Source organism: Amblyraja radiata, chromosome 19, assembly GCF_010909765.2.
Source record: "Amblyraja radiata isolate CabotCenter1 chromosome 19, sAmbRad1.1.pri, whole genome shotgun sequence".
NCBI classification, from domain to species: Eukaryota; Metazoa; Chordata; class Chondrichthyes; order Rajiformes; family Rajidae; genus Amblyraja; species Amblyraja radiata.
Genome location: NC_045974.1, coordinates 28,943,522 through 28,964,816, shown reverse-complemented (window position 1 = coordinate 28,964,816; position 21,295 = coordinate 28,943,522). Strand labels below are relative to the sequence as shown.

Genomic DNA, 21,295 nt, shown 5'->3' with positions numbered 1-21,295 from the left:
GTTTCGGCCCGAAACGTCGCCTATTTCCTTCGCTCCATAGATGCTGCTGCACCCGCTGAGTTTCCCCAGCAATTTTGTGTACCTTCGATATTCCAGCATCTGCAGTTCCCTTTTGAACACGGCGTCATTAATACTTGTTCAAAACACTATAACATTTACTGAGGAATGTGGATAGATGCAGATTCATGACATCGCATAACAAGGTGTTAACTACTTACCGTTAAGAAGTGCTAACAGCACTAGTTAACAAATCGTTTGTGTATGATGGCCGTGCAGCGGTTGTTATGCATGTTCGTTTAAAAAAAATCCGGATGGCGAATTTAAAAAAATCTTTATTTAACAAAGAGAATTCGTATTTCCGTACGAAATACTGAACATTAGTGCGGGGCCCCCATTAGGCGCGGGGCCCAATTGGGAGCAATCGGTCAAATCGGCTTAACGCCGGCCCTGGCAATGATAGTCTTGGCTGACTCCAGTCTGCACCGAGATTTCCAATATTATGGAATTGATGCCTACTACTGTGGCTAGCATGCTATTATGAAGCAAATGTAAAATCAGGCAGCCAAATTTAAGGAGGGCACTCCACAGTCCTTTGATGGAGTTAAAGACTTTAGTGAGGCTGGGAAAGGCCATGTGTGATGGTTAGTGCTGCTCTCTGCATTTGTCCTGGATGGTTACCTACATGAGCACATGTAGAACTAGTCAACATTACTGTGTTCCCTCATTCGAAGCTGGTATTAAGTTTACTCTATTTAGCATAAGAAGTTAGCATTATATTTTCTGTATCTCCCACTCCCCACCCAACAATAGCTGGGCACTTAATTTCCTATGTTCCTTTGCAAGTGATTGACAAACTTAACAGTGTTCTCTCACTGGAAACTGCAGACGGTGGGATCTTGAGTGAAAAAAAAAGTGCTGGAAGAACTCAATGGATCAGGGAGCATCTTTTGAGAGAAAGGACAGATGGCGTTTCAGGTCAGGACTCTTCTTCATTCTGACCCAATACTTTGTCTGTTCATTCCCTGTCCATGCTGCATGACCCACTGAGTTCCTCCAGCACTTTGATTTTTTTCCATCATTAGAAGTTGGGTCTTAAGGGCCTGTCCCACCTTCATCCGATTGCATGTGTCTAGCGCGACCAAACGTGGTGGCTTGAGGCGTACGGCCTCGCGGGGCCGGTCCCACTTCCAACCGCGGAGCCGTCTGGAGTTGTGCGGGGTTGGTCCCGACATCATACTCACCAATCAGCTGGGCAGGAGGCGGGCCGACTGAATTTGGACGTCGCACGGTGTCGGGCGGTTACGTCATCGCGCAACGCCACGCACTAGGCGTACGCCGACAAGACGCAGCATACGGCGTGAAGACGCTGCATATGGCATCGAGACGGTGCGTATGCCCGTCGAGGCGCCGCGTACGGCCTCAATGCGGCTGCGGGCCAACAGGCCGTTGCCGCGCGGAATTTTTGGACAGTGTCAGTTTTGCGGAGCCCCGCGCGATGTCGGGACCAGCCCCGCACAACTCCATACAGCTCCGGCGATCGAAGTGGGACCGGCCCCACGAGGCCGTACAGCTCAGGCGACGTTAGGTCGCACTCGCCGCATGCAGTCGCATGCTGGTGGGACCGGCCCTTTAATCTGCTCTACCCCCTTCAACCTGACACTAGGTTTACTTGTTTAAGAAGGAACTGCAGATGCTGGAGAAGGGTCTGAACCCGTCTGAAGAAGGGGTTCGGCCCGAAATGTTGCCTATTTCCTTCGCTCCATAGATGCTGCTGCTGAGTTTCTCCAGCTTTTTTGTGTACCAATAGGTTTACTTTATCCTTTCAAGAGATTGGCTCCAAGCTTACTGTGCATGAGAGCTTGACCCTAAGCTTACTTGGTTCCCCACAAGACAGTGGCTGTAAGTTCACAGCTAAGAGTCAAGAATGTTTATTTGTTATATGAACTGGATATGAATCTTAGCAATGAAATTCTTACTCTGCAGCTTTGCAGGCAAGTTTGACGCAACAATAACAAACCACATATACATAATATACATAAATATGTACAATACATTATCAGTTATTTTAGGTAAACTACACTGTGATAGTGCAAAAAAACAAAGTACACAAAATGCAAGCATAATAGTGTTAAGCAAGTTGTTCGGTGCTGTGGTATGGCTGTACAGCAGGGTTCAAGAACCCCTTGGTTGATGGGAGGTAGCTGTTCTTGAAGCTGAAGGTAACAGTGCTCAGGCTCCTGTGCCTTCTTCCTGATAGTAGTGTTGAGAAGAGAGCATGGTCAAGGTGGTATTGGTCCTTGGTAATATTAGCTGCCTTCTTGAGGCAGCACTTCCTGTCCTGGATGATGTGGAGATCAGTGCCCCACCAGGTAATGTCCAGCACTTTCTGCAGCCTCCTTCCTTCTTCAATTTTTGAATTTATAATCAAGATTGTGATGCAACTGGTTAGGATGCTCGCCACCGTGCACTGGTAGAAATTTGATAGAGTATTTGGCAATATGTCGAATCTCTCCAAACGTCTGCGGAATTCCACTACAGGTATGTACCACTAAGTAAACGAAGTACACATAGTGTCTAGCCATTATGGAGAGCACAGTAAACTTGGAGCCAACCTCTTGCAGGGAAAAAGTAAACCTCATACTAGGTTGTAAGGGATAGAGCAAATTGAGACACAACTTCCAATGTAGGGAAAAAAACAAAGTGCTGGAGGAACTTTACTTCATTACCCATAAGAAATTGAGACTGAATATATGTAGAAACAAGGAACTGCAGATGCTGGTTTACAAAAAAAGGCACAAAAGGAGTATCCCTACAGAACATGGATAGGTCACATTTTGGGTCAGGACCCTTCTTCAGATTGATTGTGGTGGGGGGGGGGGGGGGAGAAAGCTGTAAGAGAGGGGCAGGAAAAAGCCCTGGCCAGTAATAGGTAAACACAGGCGAGAGGGGGTTTTAATCAAAGTTTGGCGAGAGGGGGTTTTAATAGGCAGATGGTTGGACAAAGGCCTGAAATAACAAATGCAGAAGGTGTGAGACAAAATGATTGAAGAGTCGCGAGTTGTGAAGCCAGAGGAAGGAAGAGGTGGTGAGGAGAAATTGGTGTGAGTCCAGGTGAGGGTGGAAAGGAGGGGGAAGGGTTGTGGGAGGTTATCTAAAATTGAAGAATTCAATTTTCATACCGAATATACTGTATGTTCCTCCAACATGTGGTTTATTGTGATTCCCCAAACAAATGTTTTCATTAATTATTTAGATTCACCACAAGGGGTGGCTCTAAGTTTATTAATCCTCTGAGACAAAAGGATTATAGAGTTACCAACTATGAAGCTAGAGAGAGGAATGCAAGTGGAAGAAGGGGAGGGGAGGAATAGGTGTGAGTCCAGGGGATGGAGTGAAGGGGATATAGAGTAAGAGAGGACATAGGGTAAGAGAGGATGGGGGGGTTAGGTAGTTATCAAAAATTGGAGTAGTCAATGTTCATACTATTGGGTTGTAAATTACCCAGGCACAATAAATAGGAGTTTACTGTAATCCGCATAAATTGTTGTGCGCCAAGTTTACTACCTTCTCTGGCAAAGTGCTGGTACTATGTACCAGGCTTACTATGTTACGTGTAGGAAGGAACTGCAGATACTGGTTTAAACCGAAGATAGACACAACAAGCTGGAGTAACTCAGCGGGACAGGCAGCATCTCTGGAGAGGAGGAATGCGTGACGTTTCAGGTCGAGACCCTTCTTCAGGCTAGTTAGGGAAAAGGGAAATGAGAGATATAGACGACGATGTAGAGAGATAAAGAACAATGAATGATATATATGCAAAAAAGTGACGATGATAAAGGAAACAGGCCCTTGTTAGCTGTTTGTAGGGCGAAAACGAAAAGCTGGAGCGACGGGTGGGGGAGAGATAGGGAGTGAGGGAATGCCGAGGTTACTTGAAGTTAGTGAAATCAATATTTATACCACTGGGCTGTAGACTGTGTTACCCCGCAACAGGTCGGCGCTGACGCTCCGTCAACCTTTCTATTTGCTTTTGCTCCTCTAGATAGGCGGGAACAATATAAGCCGCAGACAAGAAAAACACACCCACATAGGGATAGGCAGCCTCACAGAAAGGCGTGGGGCTGGGCAGTTCGGACGGTTTTGTACAGAGAGCTTCAAACTTTGTTTGGGGGACATTTTTCCTCCTGATCTTGCTGCTGAGGGCGTGCTGAAGGGTTTGTCTTCCTTTCCCCCCTCTAATGTGCAACCCGGAGCTCACGGCGTGAGGCGTTTCCCCGCGACGAGGATGGAATGCAGGAGGCTGCTCTGAATTTAGTCGCCGAGTTTCCTGAAGTTAGTTACCTGGGGATCTCTCACTCACTCCCGAGGCCGACACTTGCTCTTGTCTGAAGGGCGAAGGGGCGGGCGGAAGGTGCTTTCCCTTCCTGCATTTTTTTGTTTGGTTTTTAACAAACATTTTTTACCTCCACGCTAAATCACCAACAAAGTTGCGAGGATGAGTAGTTTTGATTCGGACGAGGAACAGATGGAAATGGAAGAATTCCCTGATGGTGAGTCATCGGTGGCTGAATGATTACAATTTCGAAATGTTTTCATTGTTATTCTAATGTTCGAACAAACAAAGATTTGGAGCAAACTCAATACTGACTACTGCCAGTTGCTCATGTCCTGTGAGAATCTGTAGCACGGGTTGTGGAAAAGGATCCCCGCCCAGTGCAGGCTTCCTTTACAAAATAATTGATGAAAGACAAACTATAAATATTGCTGGAAGTACTCAGCAGGTCAGGCAGCATCCGTGAAGCGTGAACAACCTAGTAAATGTTATTCGTTGTGACCTTTGAATTTGCCCGGCGGAGGTAAACTGGAAGGGCTGGGTCTACGAATTTATAGAGTGCTGACGTATTGTTCTTGGTGAATAATTAAGTGATGTTCTTTAAGCTTGAGTTTTGACTATGACACTTTAAATAGTAGTGTAGGAAGGAACTGCAGATGCTGATTTACTCCGAAGAATGCTGGAGTAACTCAGCAAGGGAAGAGTGAATACAAGGAAAAGCAGATGCTGGTTTACCAAACAAGACACAAAGTGCTGGAGTAACTCGACAGGTTCGGCAGCATCTATGGAGAACATGAGTAGGTGATGTTTCGGGTCGAGACCTTTCTTCAGATTGATTGTAGAGTTCAGAAATTGACCCTTGGCCTGTAATATCTGTGCTGAAAATGATGCCATGGCCAATTCTTATCTGCCTGATATAAACCATATTTCTCCATTCCCTGCATTTCTGTGTGCCTATATGCAAATCTATTAAATGTCACTATAGTATCTGCCACTATCACCACTGTCTGCAGCGGGTTGCAGGCACAGATCACTCTGTGCAAAAAAACACTTGCACCGCACATCTCCTTTAAACATTACCCCAGTCACCTAGCCACACTCATTGTTCAACACATGGTCCAGTACGTTTCCTTCACGGGTTGGGCTATCCACATATTGCTTCAAGAAAGCGGCTTGGATACTGCTAAATTCTGCCCCGTCTAAACCTTTGGCATTGAACGAGTTCCAGTCAAAAGGTACACAAAAGGCTGGAGAAACTCAGCGGGTACAGCAGCATCTATGGAGCGAAGGAAATAGGCAACGTTTCGGGCCGAAACCCTTCTTCAGAGTTCCAGTCAATACTGGGGAAGTTAAAATCACCCATTAAGACAATCCTTTTGGTTTGACATCTATTGGTAATCTGTCTACATATCTGTTCCTCAATCTCCTGCTTGATATTGGGGGGCCTATAAGGAAATCACATAGTACTTGCACCTTTCTTATTTTTAAGCTCTACCAATGTCGCCTCAGCAGACGTATCCTCCAGTATGTCCTCTCTGTGGCTGCCGTGACAGTCTCCCTGATTAGGAGCAACTCCTCCATTTCTTTTCCCTCCCTCTCTACCATCTCCGAAACATTGAAAGCCTGGAGCAATGATCTGCCAGTCGCGACTCGCAACCACGTATCTGCAATAGTCAGAATATCATGGTCTCAAGCACAGATCCAAGTTCTGTTCATCTACATTTCTCACAATATAACTTGCATTGAAATAAACACACTTCCGCCCCTCAGATTAATCATATTCCCTTTTCCAGCCTGTCATTCCGTTGAGACCTACTAATCATAACTTCTACCTTCCCATCGCTCCTTCCAATTTATGACCTACTACACTGGTTCCCAACTTAACCCCCCCCCCCCCCCAAGTTGGAGCAATGTAGAAGGCCAAAGATAGAAAGGTCATAACGGGAGTGTATGGAAATGAAAGTGATGGGCAAATGGATGTTTATGATCACCAAAGCAGACTGAAGGGAAGTGTTCTCTAAAGCATAACGCTAAGTGCTGGAGTAACTCAGTAGGTCAGCCTGAATCTGTGGAGGAAATGGGCAGGTGATGTTTTGGGTCAGGATGGAGGGAACCTGCTGAATTTCTCCAGGATGTTGTGTTTTGCTCAAGATTCCAGTATCTGCAATTCCTTGTGCCATTGTTCTTTTAAGTAGTTTGGTTTATTAAACATGGAGGAAGTACCCTAATCTGGAAGAAATATAAGAGAATCTCCTTTTTACCTGCAAGGAATGTTTTGGCTCTTGCATGGTGGGATGGAAAAGATAAAAGGCAGGTGTTGAATCTCCGACAGTTGCATCGCAAATTGCCATAAGAAAGGGAATGAATATTGGTGGAGATGCAGAGAGTGAATTTGGTAATCATAGAGGGAGTAGACCTTTGGAATGCCAAAATGGCAGGGTAGGGAAAGGTTGTATTTATGGTGGCATCAGTTTGACGGTGGCAGAAGTTACGGAGAAAAAGTGACGTAAGTTACCATTGAAATGTAAACTTAATGCAGGGCGAGGACCAGGGGAAATCTATTACCTGTTAGAGCAGAAATGCAAAATGGAATAGTGTATTTTGTGTCCTCTAGCAACTAAGATAGAGTGGAACCCATGGTTAAGGATAGAGAATTACATCTTAGAAGCATGGTGTCAAATGGCATTGGTAGATTCATCCATCGATATCAATTTTTAGATTATCTAAATTAATTGACCTATTAAAATTGACTAACTTTGCATTTGCTTCCAGGCAATTCCAGTATGTAGATTTATAATCTCCTTCATAAAACCACAATTCCGATTTAACAAGATTTCCATCTAGCTCTTCGAGCCTACTCTGCCATTTATCAATATTGTGGCTAATCTTCTATATCAATGTCATTTTCCTGGACAATCTCTGTATTACCTGATTCCCTTAATATTCAGATAGGAATAAGTTTCTAATATCGAATAATTTCTGACATGTTCTAAATGAATCCAATGACTGAGCCATCACAAAATAATGGACTACAGAATTCCAAAGACTCTGAGGGAAAAAATATCACATTATCTAGGCCCTAAAAGGGCTATATGTTATTCTGAGATTGTGAAACTTCTCAGCCGGATGAAACATCCTATCTGAGTCCACCTTATCCTGGGAGGATTTTGAGAATTTAAATGAGATCTCCTCTCATTTTTCCAAACTCCAGAGAATACAGGCCTAATTATCCAATCTCTCCTCACGTGGTAGACCCAACTTGTCGGGAACCAGGCCAATAAATCTTCATTGCACTCGGTCTACAGCAAGCATATCTTTTGTAGGTAAGGAGAGCAAAATCCGACAAAATACTAGAATGTAATCTCATCGAGATCCTATATAATCACACTAACACCTCTTTACTCAGTTCAAATCCAATGTTAAAAGCCAACATATCATTTGCCCTCCTAACTGCTTCCTGCACCTGGACGTTAGCATTCAATGCCTTGCACGCAAGGACATCCAGGTCTTTTTTAATTTCAATGTTTCCCACTATACCATTTTAACAATACTCTGCTTTTTTGGTTTGTACACCATAGTGAATGATCTCAATTTTTTTTAGAGTACACAGAAAAGTTTGAAGAAGAGTCCTGACCTGAAACATCACATATCCACGTTCTCTGGGGATGCTGTTTGATGCACTGAGTTACTCCAGTATTGGTGTCTTTCCAAAGAAAAGATAGCATTGGTATCAGGATTTTTTTTGTAATGGTCTAGCTGTACTCTATTAAAATTGAGATCTAGTTTAGCCTGGTGTTCAGCTCCTCTCTATTGTGGGGAAGAAGGATGAAAGATGATGCCCATGATCACACCAGGCTGAATCAGGAGGATGTGAAATGCAGTACAGCGCAGGGATCTTGTGCAGGGATTGCACTGATTTTTTTGAAAGACAAGAGGATTGAGGGCAATGGGGAAATGACAAAGAAGAGAAAATGGGCCTGGGCAGATCAGTCATGATTATTTTGAATGGTGGGGCAGACTTGAGGGATTGAATGGCCGGCTCAGTCTCCTAGTTCCATACGGTATTATGTTGTTAAGAACAATTATAACCAAACTCTGAATTACAAGTGAAGTGAACGTGACCACATAATCAAAATGTGTTGTGAGAAATTCTTTATTGATAGCAATTTAGATGTTTTAAACCCATCGATAATCGTTGATTAGTAGTTATTGACTATTGTTGAAAGATTTTAAATGTAACCAAAAGTGTTTAAAAATAGGAGTCGAGAATAGAATGGACTATTGTATCTGGTTAATTGTTTATGATGGCAATTTTCTGCATTTATTGTGGAAAGGAAATATTTATTTTTTGATAAAACGTGAACAAATCAAAAACTCAGTGAATTAGGAAAGAAATAACAAAGCAATTTTGTCATTAGAGTAAAATCGTAGTTTAAAATACTCTTGAAAAACATTAATTTCCACGTGGGTTGTCTTTTTTTTACAATTGCTATTGAATCTGAGCCTTGCTGAATCTGAGGTTTTTCATATGCTGCCACAATTTTCATTATCTCAAAATGTCTGTGGCTGTGCTAATTTCATTCAGATGGAGCACTTAACTACTCTCATCCAAGAACTTGTAGCTAGTTGGATCCATTTTTTGCTTTGTTGCCAACCAAATGATTTCATGTAAACATTTTCGACAGACAGAATCCTGCTAAAACAAATGTGCCTTTAGTGCAGCTAGACTAGAGTTCCTGCATCATTTGCAGAGATATGCATGCTTAGAGCACATGCAGATCAATATCTCAAGTGTTGAGTTGCAGTCATTTCCCCAACTCTGAATAATTCTGTATCCTTTTGGAGACTATGAGCTTAATCCGTATCGCATATCCGCTGTCAAATGCACCATTCGTGTGGGTTTTTTGTACCTTTCTGTGAATTTTGTTGCAATTTCTCAGAGCCTCAGCCAATCTATACATCAGCATTGGACTACAGTTATGATTTTGGCAAAATCAAAATCTATGTTCCACAAAGAAATGTAAACTAGATGCTTCACCCAAAACATAAAGGTTTTGTCTTCCCATTCCACCCTAAAGGCCTGTACTGTGAAATCGAAATATGGAGATGCAAGAGACTGCAGCTACTGGAACCTTGAACTAAACAAACTGCTGGAGGAATCCAGCAGGTCAGGCAGCATGTCTCTGAAGACCCAAACATTCTTTGTCTATGTCCCTCCACAGATGCTGCCTGACTCGCTGAGTTCCTCCAACAGTTTGATTTTAGTCTGCAAATGGCCAAAATGTGGAGAAAGGTTATAAGATCTGCATTAAACTCTAATTTAAGTCGGTGGAAAATCCAACCATGCTCTTTGCTATTGAATGCAGGAAATTTAATGCAATAAGCATGTCATGGTGCATCCCATTAGCCACCTTCTCTGCTGATGGTTTCAACTGCATCCTGTGTAATAGAACTTCTATATGACTGTGCCTTCCAGCAAACAAGCATGCACACTATACTTTGCTCCTTGTTTCAGCTGCAGTGTTGTCAAGGTCAGTGTTTCACAACATTCACATCTCGCCTGTATGTTATTCTAAAAATATTGCTCGCAGTGTTACATTCTGAGCTGGTGCCTGCTAGATTGATATTATCTTTTTCATCATGGTATTTTCCCAAATGAACTGGTCTTACAACTTAGAATTGTACTGGATGGTGATGTGGGCGCGTCTGGAGTGTTCTGTACAGTTTGACCCCTTCTTTAGGAATAATGTATTGTCATTGGTGACTGTCCAGTTTAATTGGTGACCGTGAGACAGTTTAATCTGTAAAATTTCTTGGAGTTTAGAAGAATGAATGATCCTATTGAAGCATATAAAATTCAAGGCATGCCTTCTTCGTTGGTTGGGGCATTGAGGACAAGAGTCAGGAAATCATGATGCAGCTTTATTGATCTTTGGTTAGACCATATTTGGAGTATTGCGTGCAGTTCTTGTCACCACAATACACGAAGGATGTGGAGATGTGGCGGCATAGTGGTGCAGAAGTAGAGTTGCTGCCTTACAGCGCCAGAGATTCTGGTTCGATCCTAACTATGAGCGCTGTCTGTATGGCGTTTGCACATTCTCCTTGTGACCTCGTGGGTTTTCTCCGGGTACTCCGGTTGCCTCCCACACTCCGATGATGTGCTGGTTTGTAGGTTAATTGGCTTCTGTTAATTGTCCCTAGAGTGTAGGAAATAACCAGTGTACAGGTGACCACTGTTCGGCGTGGACTTGGTGATCCGAAGGGATTGTATCCACGCTGTCTCAAAACTAAATTTTGGAAAGGATGCAAAAGAGATTTACCAGAATGACGCCTGGATTAGAAGGTATTAGCTATAAGGAGAGGGTGGAGAGACTTGGATTTTTTTCTGAAATGCCAGAGACCTGATACAAGTATATAAAATTATGAGAGGAATAGAAAGGGTGGACTTTTTTCCCAGGGTGGAATTATCAAAGACCTGAAGACCTAAGATGAGAGAGATGCAAAATTAAAAAGATATGTGTGGGGCAAGTTCTTTACACAGGAAATGAAGGGTGCGTGGAACCCTGAGGGTGGTGATGGTGGAGGCAGGTATGACAGTGACGTTTCAGATACTTTTGGATTGGCATGTGGATATGCAGGGAATGGAGTGGTATAGATCACATGCAGGCAAATTAGATTATTTATCTTGGCATTATTTTCGGCACAGACATTGTGGGCCAAAGGGCCTGTTCCTGTGCTGTATGTGAAACCATAGCATGGTGGATATCCAACTAATTCTATTAGTAGAGAGACTCAAATGAAGGATCACAGTCACAAGATAAAGGGGACTGTCATGCAAAACAGAGGTGCATATGGAATTTATTTTCTTAAAGTGTATTGAATCTGTGGATTTTTTTTTTCCAGAGGAATATGGAGTCTAGATATATTTGAAGAAGTAGTCGAATTTTTGAAAGATTGGGGAATTGGGTGGGGAGGGAGCTAAATGTTCATTTGAAAATCAACAGGGACCGTCATTGCTTCTGGGTGAGTGCTGTCCTGCCCTGCAGGACAGAGAAAAGTGAAACAGGTTAAGGCCTGTCCCACTTAGGCGACTGCAGGAGACTATGTGGTCACCACATGTTCGCGGGTGGTTGCTGGGTAGTTGCCGTCATAGTCGTGAGGAGTTCCCACTTTCTGGGAACTAGTTGCGGCCTCATTATGGTCGCCGCAAATTTTTCAACATGTTGAAAAATTAGCGGCGACCAGAATGAAGCCATGGAGAGTAGCGACAATTCTCATGCCGTAGGTGCAGTGGTAGTTGGTTGCCAGGAGGTCGTAGGTTCTAGTAGGCTGTAGTCGGTGCTGACCAGTGAATTTCATTGGTTCATTGGGGGGAAAAAACGTAAGCAGTAGTTTTCAGAACCAAGGATAACCGACCAGTAATGTTAATGTCCGCCGAGCTTCACAGCCGTGTATCTCTGGCTTCTTAAAAGTTGTCTCCACTCCTTCTTCCCCCCTCTTTTATTGGACTTCCATGACCCTTCCCGTACACCATGCTTTCATCGTCTTAATTACAGTGGCAACCTTCCTGTTCATCGTGGTGTGTGCCTGTATCACATTGGCTTTGCACCGTGTGAATTTCACTCCGACAGTGCTCCCCCCCGCTTGCCCTGTCCCCCGCCTGCATAACGGACTGGTGAAGGAAGCGATGTGTGTATGTGTGTTCCACACTGACAATCGCCGTTTTTGCAGGCGACTGCCGGCGACTTGACAGTAGCCGGCAGTCGCCTGAAAAATCGCCTAAGTGGGACAGGCCCATTAGTATCATGAGCAAGAAAAACAAAGCTTTAGAGGAACTCAGTGGTTAAGCAGCATCTGTGGAGGGAAATGAGTATGGTGTTTTAGGTCGGGATCCTTCTACAGACTGAAGAAGGGTCCTGACCCAAAATGTTGTCTGTCCATTTTCCTCCTTGGATGTTGCCTGCCTTGCTAATTTCCTGCAGCACTTTGTTTTCTGCTCAAGATTCACTTGTGTTTCTACTCGAGTGTCATGAAGTTTGTTTGGTGATGTGGCAGATGCTGTTACATGCTTCTGCATTTTGCATGCATATCTGACTGACATAAGCTTTAAGTCGATGGGCGAGGGGAAAGTGGTGAATTGCAACTGGAATTCTGGTGTGCTTGGAAGGTAATGGAATTTGAAGGTACCTTCACTTTCGTGGAAACTTATTTGAAACCATTGAGCTATTTGAGGTACTCTATTCATTTTGTGTGCTTGATGGTTGGTGCTGACTTGTTGGGTGAAAGACCTGGTTCCATACTATATGACTACAACAGTGGCAAGAACCAGAGATCCGATCAGCTAATTGTAATTGAATGGCAGGGTAGATACAAGCTTTCCCCATATCCCTCTTTCTTGTGCTCAGTTGCGATTTATATGAGAGCTTGTGCCTGTTTCAGATAAGGCACAAGGGGAAAGATGAAAAGGTGAAAATTGTATGTAAAAAAGGAATTAGAATTGTGGAGTCATAGAGTTGGAGTGATACAGTGTGGAAACAGGCCCTTCGGCCCAACTTGCCCACACCAGCCAACAATGTCCCAGCTACACTCGTCCCACCTGCCTGCGCTTGGTCCATTTCCCTCCAAACCTGTCCAATCCATGTACCTGTCTAACTGTTTCTTAAATGATGGGATAGTCTCAGCTTCCTCCTCTGGCAGCTTGTTCCATACACCCACCTCTCTTTGTCTGAAAAGTTACCCCACGGATACCTATTAAATATTTTCCTCTTTTCCTTGAACCTGGTCCTAAATATTTTCCCCTTCACCTTGAACCTTGTCCTCAATTCCCCTGCTGTCTCCGCCTCTTCCTTTCTTCCCCCCCCCCCCCCCTCCACTCCTCCCGACATCAGTCTGAAGAAGGGTCTCGACCCAAAATGTCGCCTATTCCTTCGCTCCATGGATGCTGCCTCACCCGCTGATTTTCTCCAGTTTTGTCTACCCATGGGATCCCATCACTGGCCACATCTTCCCATCTCCTCCCCTGTCGGCTTTCTGCAGCGAACGCTCCCTCCGTAACTCCCTGGTCAATTCGCCCCTTCCCACCCAAACCACCCCCTCTCATGGCACTTTCCCTTGCAACTGCAGGAAATGCTACACTTGTCGCTTTTCCTCCCCCCTTGACTCGATTCAAGGACCCAAGCCCTCTTTCCAGGTGCGGCAGAGGTTCACTTGCACCTCCTCCAACCTCATCTATTGCATCCGCTGCTCTAGATGTCAGCTGCTCTACATCGGTGAGACCCAGAATTGATCCTGAATATGGGTGCTGTCTGTATGGAGTTTTGTTTTCTCGTTTATAACATTGTTTACAGATTACTATGTTTGCTTATTCTGTTGTGCTGCTGCAAGTAAGGATTTCATTGTTCTAACTGGGACGTGAGAGAATAACACACTCTTGACTCTTGACTTGCGTCGCTAATGTGTGGGATAGAACTAGTGTACGGGTGATCGGTGGTCGGCATGGACTCGGTGAGCCGAAGGGCCTGTTTCCACGCTGTATCTTTAAATTAAGCTAAAAACACTAAAACCAGAGGAAATCTAAAGAAGGGTCTCTACCCGAAACGTCACCCAATTTCTTCTATCCAGAGATGCTGGCTGCTCCATGGAGTTCCCCCGCACAATTAAAGCATGGAATAGTCTTCACCCTACCATAGGTACCCAACCAGACGCAACTACATTTAAGGTGGCTCTTTTTTCCCAAGAACCCTTTTTTTGCTTAAGTCCAAGTCAAGAGAGTTTTATTGTCATATCTCCCAGATAGGGCAATGAAATTCTTGCTTGCTGCAGCACAACAGAATATGTAAACATAATACAGAACAGGAGATAAAAGTTCAGTGTGTCTATATACCATAGACCATATATATACACGATAAATAAACAGATGAAATGCAATAGGCTGTTATTTTTCAGAGTTTGGTGGTGGTGGGTCCACCAGTTTCAATTCCATTTGGAATATTTTTGGAGGGCCAGGAAACCAAGAAGCAAGAGTTACTTCAGCTCCAGGCAGTGATTCTGCGTTGATTTTCAGCGGTCACGGTGAGGCAGCAACCGGAGAGCAATGGCAGCCAGATCTCCCACAATGCAAAGGGAGGGAGAAAGTGGCCGACGCCAATTAGTTGCCATGCATGTTCAGGGCAGCACATGCGCACAACTACTGCCGATGATGTGCTGGCCATGGTTGTGTGCATGTACAGGGGGAGGATGTGCAGGCCATGGCAGTGCGCATGTGTAAGGCGGCCTGCCGTACCGAGCGGAGAGCCGAGAGCCGGACACGGATGGCAGGCGGAGACGGAGAGTGACAGTTAGAGAGGGGGCCCGCTCAGAATTAAATGATAGGTGTCCCGGGTGCTTGCCAAGCCGGGCAAAATGGCATGGCTTTTAGGTTACCCCGCAGGACTGTAGATTGCCATTGGCACCCGGGCAACCGCTAATTTCGAGCCCTGCTGGTCCCAATACGCTCCCCCACTGACATTAAATTTGGGAATTAAGAGAAAGTAAATTTGAGGAGTTTTTGAAAGTGAAAAGATGTGGGAATAGGCACAGGGCCTGTGGTTGTAGTGGAGAAGTGATGATGTATCATATGATTAAGCAAATTATTACTACAAGACTCTTAGTGATATTGTGACTGATTATCCTCAACCCTGAGGGACTGCCTAAGAAGAACTGGGAATAAAATTGCTTACTTGCATTTGCAAAGAAGATGATTGGTAAACAAGATGAAAAATGAACTTGCATTAACCTCTTATCCATCTAATCTCATAAAGCCTTGCAAAGAATCATATATCCCAAAATGGAACGATGAATTTTTTACTTGCAGCAGCACAATAGATATGTAAATGTAGTACTCTGTAAACACCATAATAAACAACAGTGCAGCTTGACCAGAGTTTTATTACAGCAACATTTGCAGAGATATGCATGCTTAGAGCACATGCAGATCAATATCTCCAGTGTTGAGTTGCAGTTATTTCCCCAACTCTGAATAATTCTGTATCCTTCGATGAAGGCAGGTTTGTGGATACTTGATCTTCCTCTTCCAAAGTAAACAATCAATTCCTTGGATTTACTGATGTTGTGAGCAAAGTTGTTGTTCAGGCACCATTTGGTGAGACAATCTATCTCCCCCCTATACTCTGACTCATTTTCATCTTTAATTCGTCCAACAATGGTGGCGTTGTCGGCAATTTTGTAGATGGCGTTGGATCTGTGTCAGGATACATTGTCATCAGTGTAGAGTGAATAGAGCAGGAGGCTGAGCACGCAGCCTTAAGATGCTCCTGTGCTGATAGTTATTGAGAAGTGTTACTGCCAATTGATGTAGATTGTGGTCTGTAGATAAGGAAGTCGATGATTCAGTCGCAGAGGGATGCGCAGAGAGAGACTCAGTTCCCTGAGCTTGGTAACCAGTTTGGAGGGGGTGATTGTGTTGAACGCCAAGCTGTAGTCTATGAACAACAGCTTGATGTATGCGTTTTTATTGTTCAACTGGTCTAGTGTGGAGTGAAGAGCCAGTGAGATTCTGCCGAGGTTCGCCCGTGTTGGAGCTCTGCACAGCTTGGACTGTGGACTTCGGAAGCCGCGGTCTCCAGTAAGAAGTGGCGGATTCGGAATCTCCAAGCCGCAGAGTGTGTTCCGATGCTGGAGTTTCGATCATCCCGGCAAGAGGGCCTGTACATCGGGCTGTCTGTAGCGGCGATAGCGGAGGTTCATAGGCCCCGACCACGGGTGAACAAAGAGGAAGATGACTGAACTTCATTGCCTTCCATCACAGTGAGAAACGTTGATTCTCTGTGATGGAATTTCTTACTTCTCTGGTATAAATATTTTCAAATTGTACTCGGAGAAGACTTATTTTGTTCACCATTGTGTAGAACATATCTTAAATACCCTAAAACAAGCAATAACTCAATTTTGACAAAATTGTGAGTTGCTTCCTTTTGTCAAATTATGGCAGAATACAGCTCAACCCTTCCAAGACACACTGGTCAACCTGAGTAGCACCTTCAGCCTTCAGCAGCAGGCTGGTTCCACCAAGAACACCACAGGAGATCCTTATTCCCTGTAGCTATCAAACTATACAACTCTGCCCCCCTCTGTCATGGGGGCAACTGACCCCCCCCCCAATTATTTCCACTCGTCACTTTAATTTCATGTTTCATGTATTTTGTGTTTTTATTACTGTTGGCAGATCAATTTCACTCCTGGGATAAATAAAGTTCTAATCGTATCGTAAGCTTTGTTGTTTAGTGAAGAGGCATAATTCCTACAACCAAGGCTTCACCAGTGACCACACCATACTGCATTAGAAAAAGCCAGACTGAGCATTCCTACAAAAGTTGCTCATACTAAAGCTTGGCTTTTGGAAGTTCAAGAATCCCAGCTGCATTTCCACATTCTGTAACAATTTAAAAATGATGTCCCTGTGGAATATTCTAAAACTTTGAACACCACGTCTTCTGGCCAGAGGAATTTTATTCCAAGCACTGTCGCAGTGTTCTGAAATCCATTTCATGAGTGGTTTAATAAGATGTGAGAAACTCATTACCTATACATTGTTCTGCAAGTTTACTAGATTGAAGATATTTTTTGCTCCTTGTAATTGTTGAATATGCCTGCTGTTTGTCATTATGCTCTTTGATATCTTCAGTAATAAATGTTTATACCCTAATTAATAATGAATGTTTAGAAAAGCTGTTAAAAAGCTAATAAATTACTCTTGAACATAGTTTTTATAAAGTGCTTGATATTCAGGGAAGTTTAGTGATTCAGTCTCATTGTTTCACAGTCCATGCCCCACCCATGATCTGTTGGAAATCCCATCAGTTTTCACATCTGGCATGGTTTAGCTATCATATCCCAGAATCCTCAAGTAACTGCAAAGTTGGCAAATGAATTAGGTGTTGCACAATTTTACTTTAACTGTTTTTGCAAGAGCCAGATCAGTTTCTGCAGCCAATTCCCTGGTTATTTCTGTGGAAAGTTTGAATCTGCAAGTCACATGATGATTCATCGGCATTGCAAGATATGTGATTTAATGAGGTTTTAACTGTTGTATTGTAGCTGAAGATAACGATGAAGAAGAAAACCTGTCTTTAACGATCAGTGACTAATGCTCAAAGCCTAAACACTGTTAATTATTTGACGTTGTTCCACCAGTAACGATAAGCCAGAACAGTACATTTCCTGTTCTTTATGCCATAAACCCATTCTTTACAAAATGATAACTAGAATTTAGTTCACTGTTTGGAATATAAAGACAAAATACTGACCAGTTATTTCTAGGTTTATTTTTTCTGTGAGATAAACAGAAAGCAATTTTTCCAATTTTTAAATACTGTGTTTTTGGTGATTGTGTATATTGGCCATGTATCCAATAGGGTGCACCACATCCCAAAGACATGCAGTTCAATTAGCCTCCAAATTGTCCTTGGTGTGTAGGGAGTAGATGAGAAAGTGGGATAACATAGGTTGTACTTCCAGCTGTCAATGTACTCTCCTCAAACAAAGACAAGAATTGGCCAAATGTTGAAGCCAAGCAGAAAATCCTGACCAGTCCTTCAACCTCAACTTCACAGTCCCATAGACTAGAGCTGATCTGACTTGAATCTTCCCACAGCTGCAAGTTTTCTGGCTGCTAATTTTAGAAAACCAGCACAGGAAAACCTTCAGTAACAAAGAAGGTATGAGATGATGAAAATAAGGTTGCTCATCTGTTTCCTTGCTTTACTCGTTTTGCCTTCTGTTGTTTTCCATCTGCTTTGATTTGAAGAAGAGTCTTGATCAGAAGCGTCAGCCGTTTCTTCTCTTCAGAGCTGCTGCCTGTCCAGCTGAGTTATTCCAGCATTTTGTGTCTACCTTTGATTTGAATGGATCTGGGCTCAGGGCCCATGTTCAAGTTGTCCCGGTTATTGCTCAAAAACAGTTTCTGGACATAATTGAAGCAGATTGTGCTTTTGTCATGTGGACAACCCTTGGCTCAATACAACTTTGTACCAACTAGTTCTGATTTAATACTTTTAACAAACCATTTCCGACCAGAAACCATGTAGGGAAAGGGAAATATATTGAGAAAGAATGAGGAGGTGAACCTGAGGCTTTTGAAAATCAAAAGAAGGAAATACAAAAACAGAATGAAAAACAAAAAATGCTGGAAACACTCAGCGGTTCAGGCTGTATCTGTGGAAAGTGAATCAGTTACATTTCATTGTGAGATCTTTCAACATAACCAACTGCAGGAGGAATTAAACAGGTCAAGAGGATTGTGGAGGCCAGTTGATGGTCGATGTTTTGGCTCAGTTCCTTGCATCAGGTTCTGGTGCAACATATATAAAATTGAGAATCATAGATGGGACAGGTGAACAGAACATTTTTCCATGGTGGAAATGTCAAAGTTTAGATGTCACAGCTTTAAGGTCAGAGGGGGAAGGTTTACAGGGGATGTGCAGACCAAGGTTTTTACATAGAGTGTGGTACATACACTGCCATGGGTGGTAGGATATATGAAAGTGCCATTTAAGAGGCTTTTAGATAGGGACATGGATATGAAGGGATATGGGTCATATGCAGGCAGAGGAGACATTGTGAGCTGAAGGGCCCATTTCAGTGCTGCACCATTCTACTTTCCATATCCAAACCTGTAACATCTTTTGGCATGATTTGCTGAGCTGCTTGATTTGCTGATTTGCTGAGTTCCAAAGTTTAGTTCCAGAGTTTAACAAAGTTTGATATTTTTATATTTATAAAATAAACTATATTCATAATATATGTAGAGTAAATGTAGCCAGTATGTAGCTCACTACTCTACATTCTCTGCACCAGCAATCCAATGCATCAACACCATTCATGTTCCTTCCTTAAAGAATACACCCATGAAACCTTTGAAAGGATGTTACATAGAGTCCAACCACTCGCTCTCCAGTGGTGGCTGGGCTCTAGACAAGTACATCCCCCACAAAGCCTTTGCAGTGGCTGCATTGAGCTTCCATGCATTCATGAGCATGTACTTGTGCATCTTGCAATGTGGCCATCAGAGGTATTTGTTTAGGGAAATCTGCTTGCACTGGAAGACTGACAGTTCCAGGCTGATTAAAATGCATCATGCACCAAATTGATGATCTTCCGGCAGGAGTTGATATTTGTCACGGTATGCATCCCTATTCCACTCATCACAGAGCCCACTGCTATGCAGCTGCAAGCAGTGAACCTTGACAATAACCACTGCATTGTTTACCAGACTTTTTTTGGCAAATGCACAGTTAACAGAGAGGTGGATGATCAAATCAACTGTACCTTGGATATCTCAAGGGCAGCATGCAATGGGAGTGAGCCTTCATCTGGACAGGCAAGATCTGATGGGGGCAGAGTCCCTCTCACTGCCAGCCAACTAGGACTTTGTATTTGGTTGTGAGATTCAGCAATGGCCATTCTGCCAAATTAGTATAAAAGATGAGATTCTACTTGTCAAGCAGACTGTCAAGTGACACTTGATATCTGTATATTTTGTTCTTAGCACAGCTCGAAGCAGCTATACACAAAGGTGCCCATCAGGATGAGGGCTGTGTTGGATACATTTGCACCACTTTATCTGGAGGCTTGTACATCATGGCCCACTGGAAACCTGGATCTCCAGATGAAATGGAAGATAGCTTGGGTGATTGCAAAAGTGCAGGAGTGGTATTTATGTAGAGCAATGCCTTATGACAAGGTTCCTGTTTACCATTGAAAGGGAGCACTGCTCCCATGGTTCTACTTTACTATAATTCATGTATACATTGTGTACGCGAGCAAAGAATCTCACAGTGCTTAGTCACATGTGACAATAAAGTATTCCTCTTAGCTGTCCTCAACTCGATTCTGAGCAATTTCAGCGAGTTGGCCCTGACAGTGAAGGGAAAGAGTTGCCAAAGAACATGGCCTCCCTCTTGCTGAGTTTGAGCATAACATGTTTGCATTTTTGTTCAGATAGGACCTTTCGTAGTTTTTTTAGATTTATGCTCAAATATGGAGCTAAAAATCATCCCAATGAATGCGACAAGTTTCCAATTGCAAAATAAATTTGCCTACATTTGTTCAAATTTAATCTACCATATTCAGTTCCTACTGTTTTAAAATTAACATCACCATGGGGAAAGAAATAAAAAAATTAAACTCTCAACTATGTTTATTCTGATCCAAGTTGGATTCTAGCTACCTCGTGCAAAGCCAAACTATGATATAATGAAGACAATATACTCACCTCCACCCAATTCCTTTGTTCTTTCTAATTTATTAACCAATTTGAGCTACCCTCAGAAAAATATGTAAATTGCTGGTGTAACAGTGGGTTAGGCAGCATCTCTGGAGAACATGGATGGGTGACATTTTGGGTTGGGGCCCTTCTTCAGACTGATACTAGATTCACAAGAGTTCAGGCACATGAATTTAATCAAAACTTCCCAAATTCTGACAAAACTAGACAGACTATATGTGGGTGAATGTTACCCCTCATAAACGTGGTTTACAGAGCAATTCTTAAAACGGTTAAAACAGCTTTCTATAATTGTTTTTCCTAATTAACCATTTCAAAGCTGGGAAAGTCATTACATCAAGCATGCAAAATCTCCTGTCAATTATCCCTAAATCAATGTAGCTTTCGGAACTAGCAATCTTTTCGACTTTGTGCTACTGGCACAGCTGTAAATATAAATTAATTGAATCAAAGGGGTTCCAGTTGTGGCGGAAAGAATAGGGATTTTATGTGGGCCACTGAGCAGTTCAATCACTTGAGAACCAACTTGAAAAGCTCAAAGCAAACCTGGCGTTTCAAAGGGAGATCAGGGTTACTGTGTTCATTGTCTCACTGAAAGTTGGGTCACCTCGGACACACCTGACCCTGTAGTAGAACCTGAGTGTTTTTCTATTTATTGTATGGACCTTATGAAATTC

General features: G+C 43.2%; 1 protein-coding gene across 2 annotated transcripts in view; it reads left to right on the top strand.

The window, feature by feature from the left end:
- Nucleotides 1-4,069: 4,069 nt before the first annotated feature.
- The window catches only part of ano6 (anoctamin 6), a 99,350-nt gene continuing 82,124 nt past the window's right edge, over nucleotides 4,070-21,295 (top strand). Inside the window, exon 1 of one of the 2 annotated variants that reach the window (XM_033038134.1) lies at nucleotides 4,070-4,550. In XM_033038134.1, coding sequence (XP_032894025.1) covers nucleotides 4,496-4,550 — 55 coding nt within the window. In that variant the 5' untranslated portion in view covers nucleotides 4,070-4,495. The remainder of the gene's footprint in view (nucleotides 4,551-21,295) is intronic. The other variant, XM_033038135.1, reaches the window with a different exon arrangement.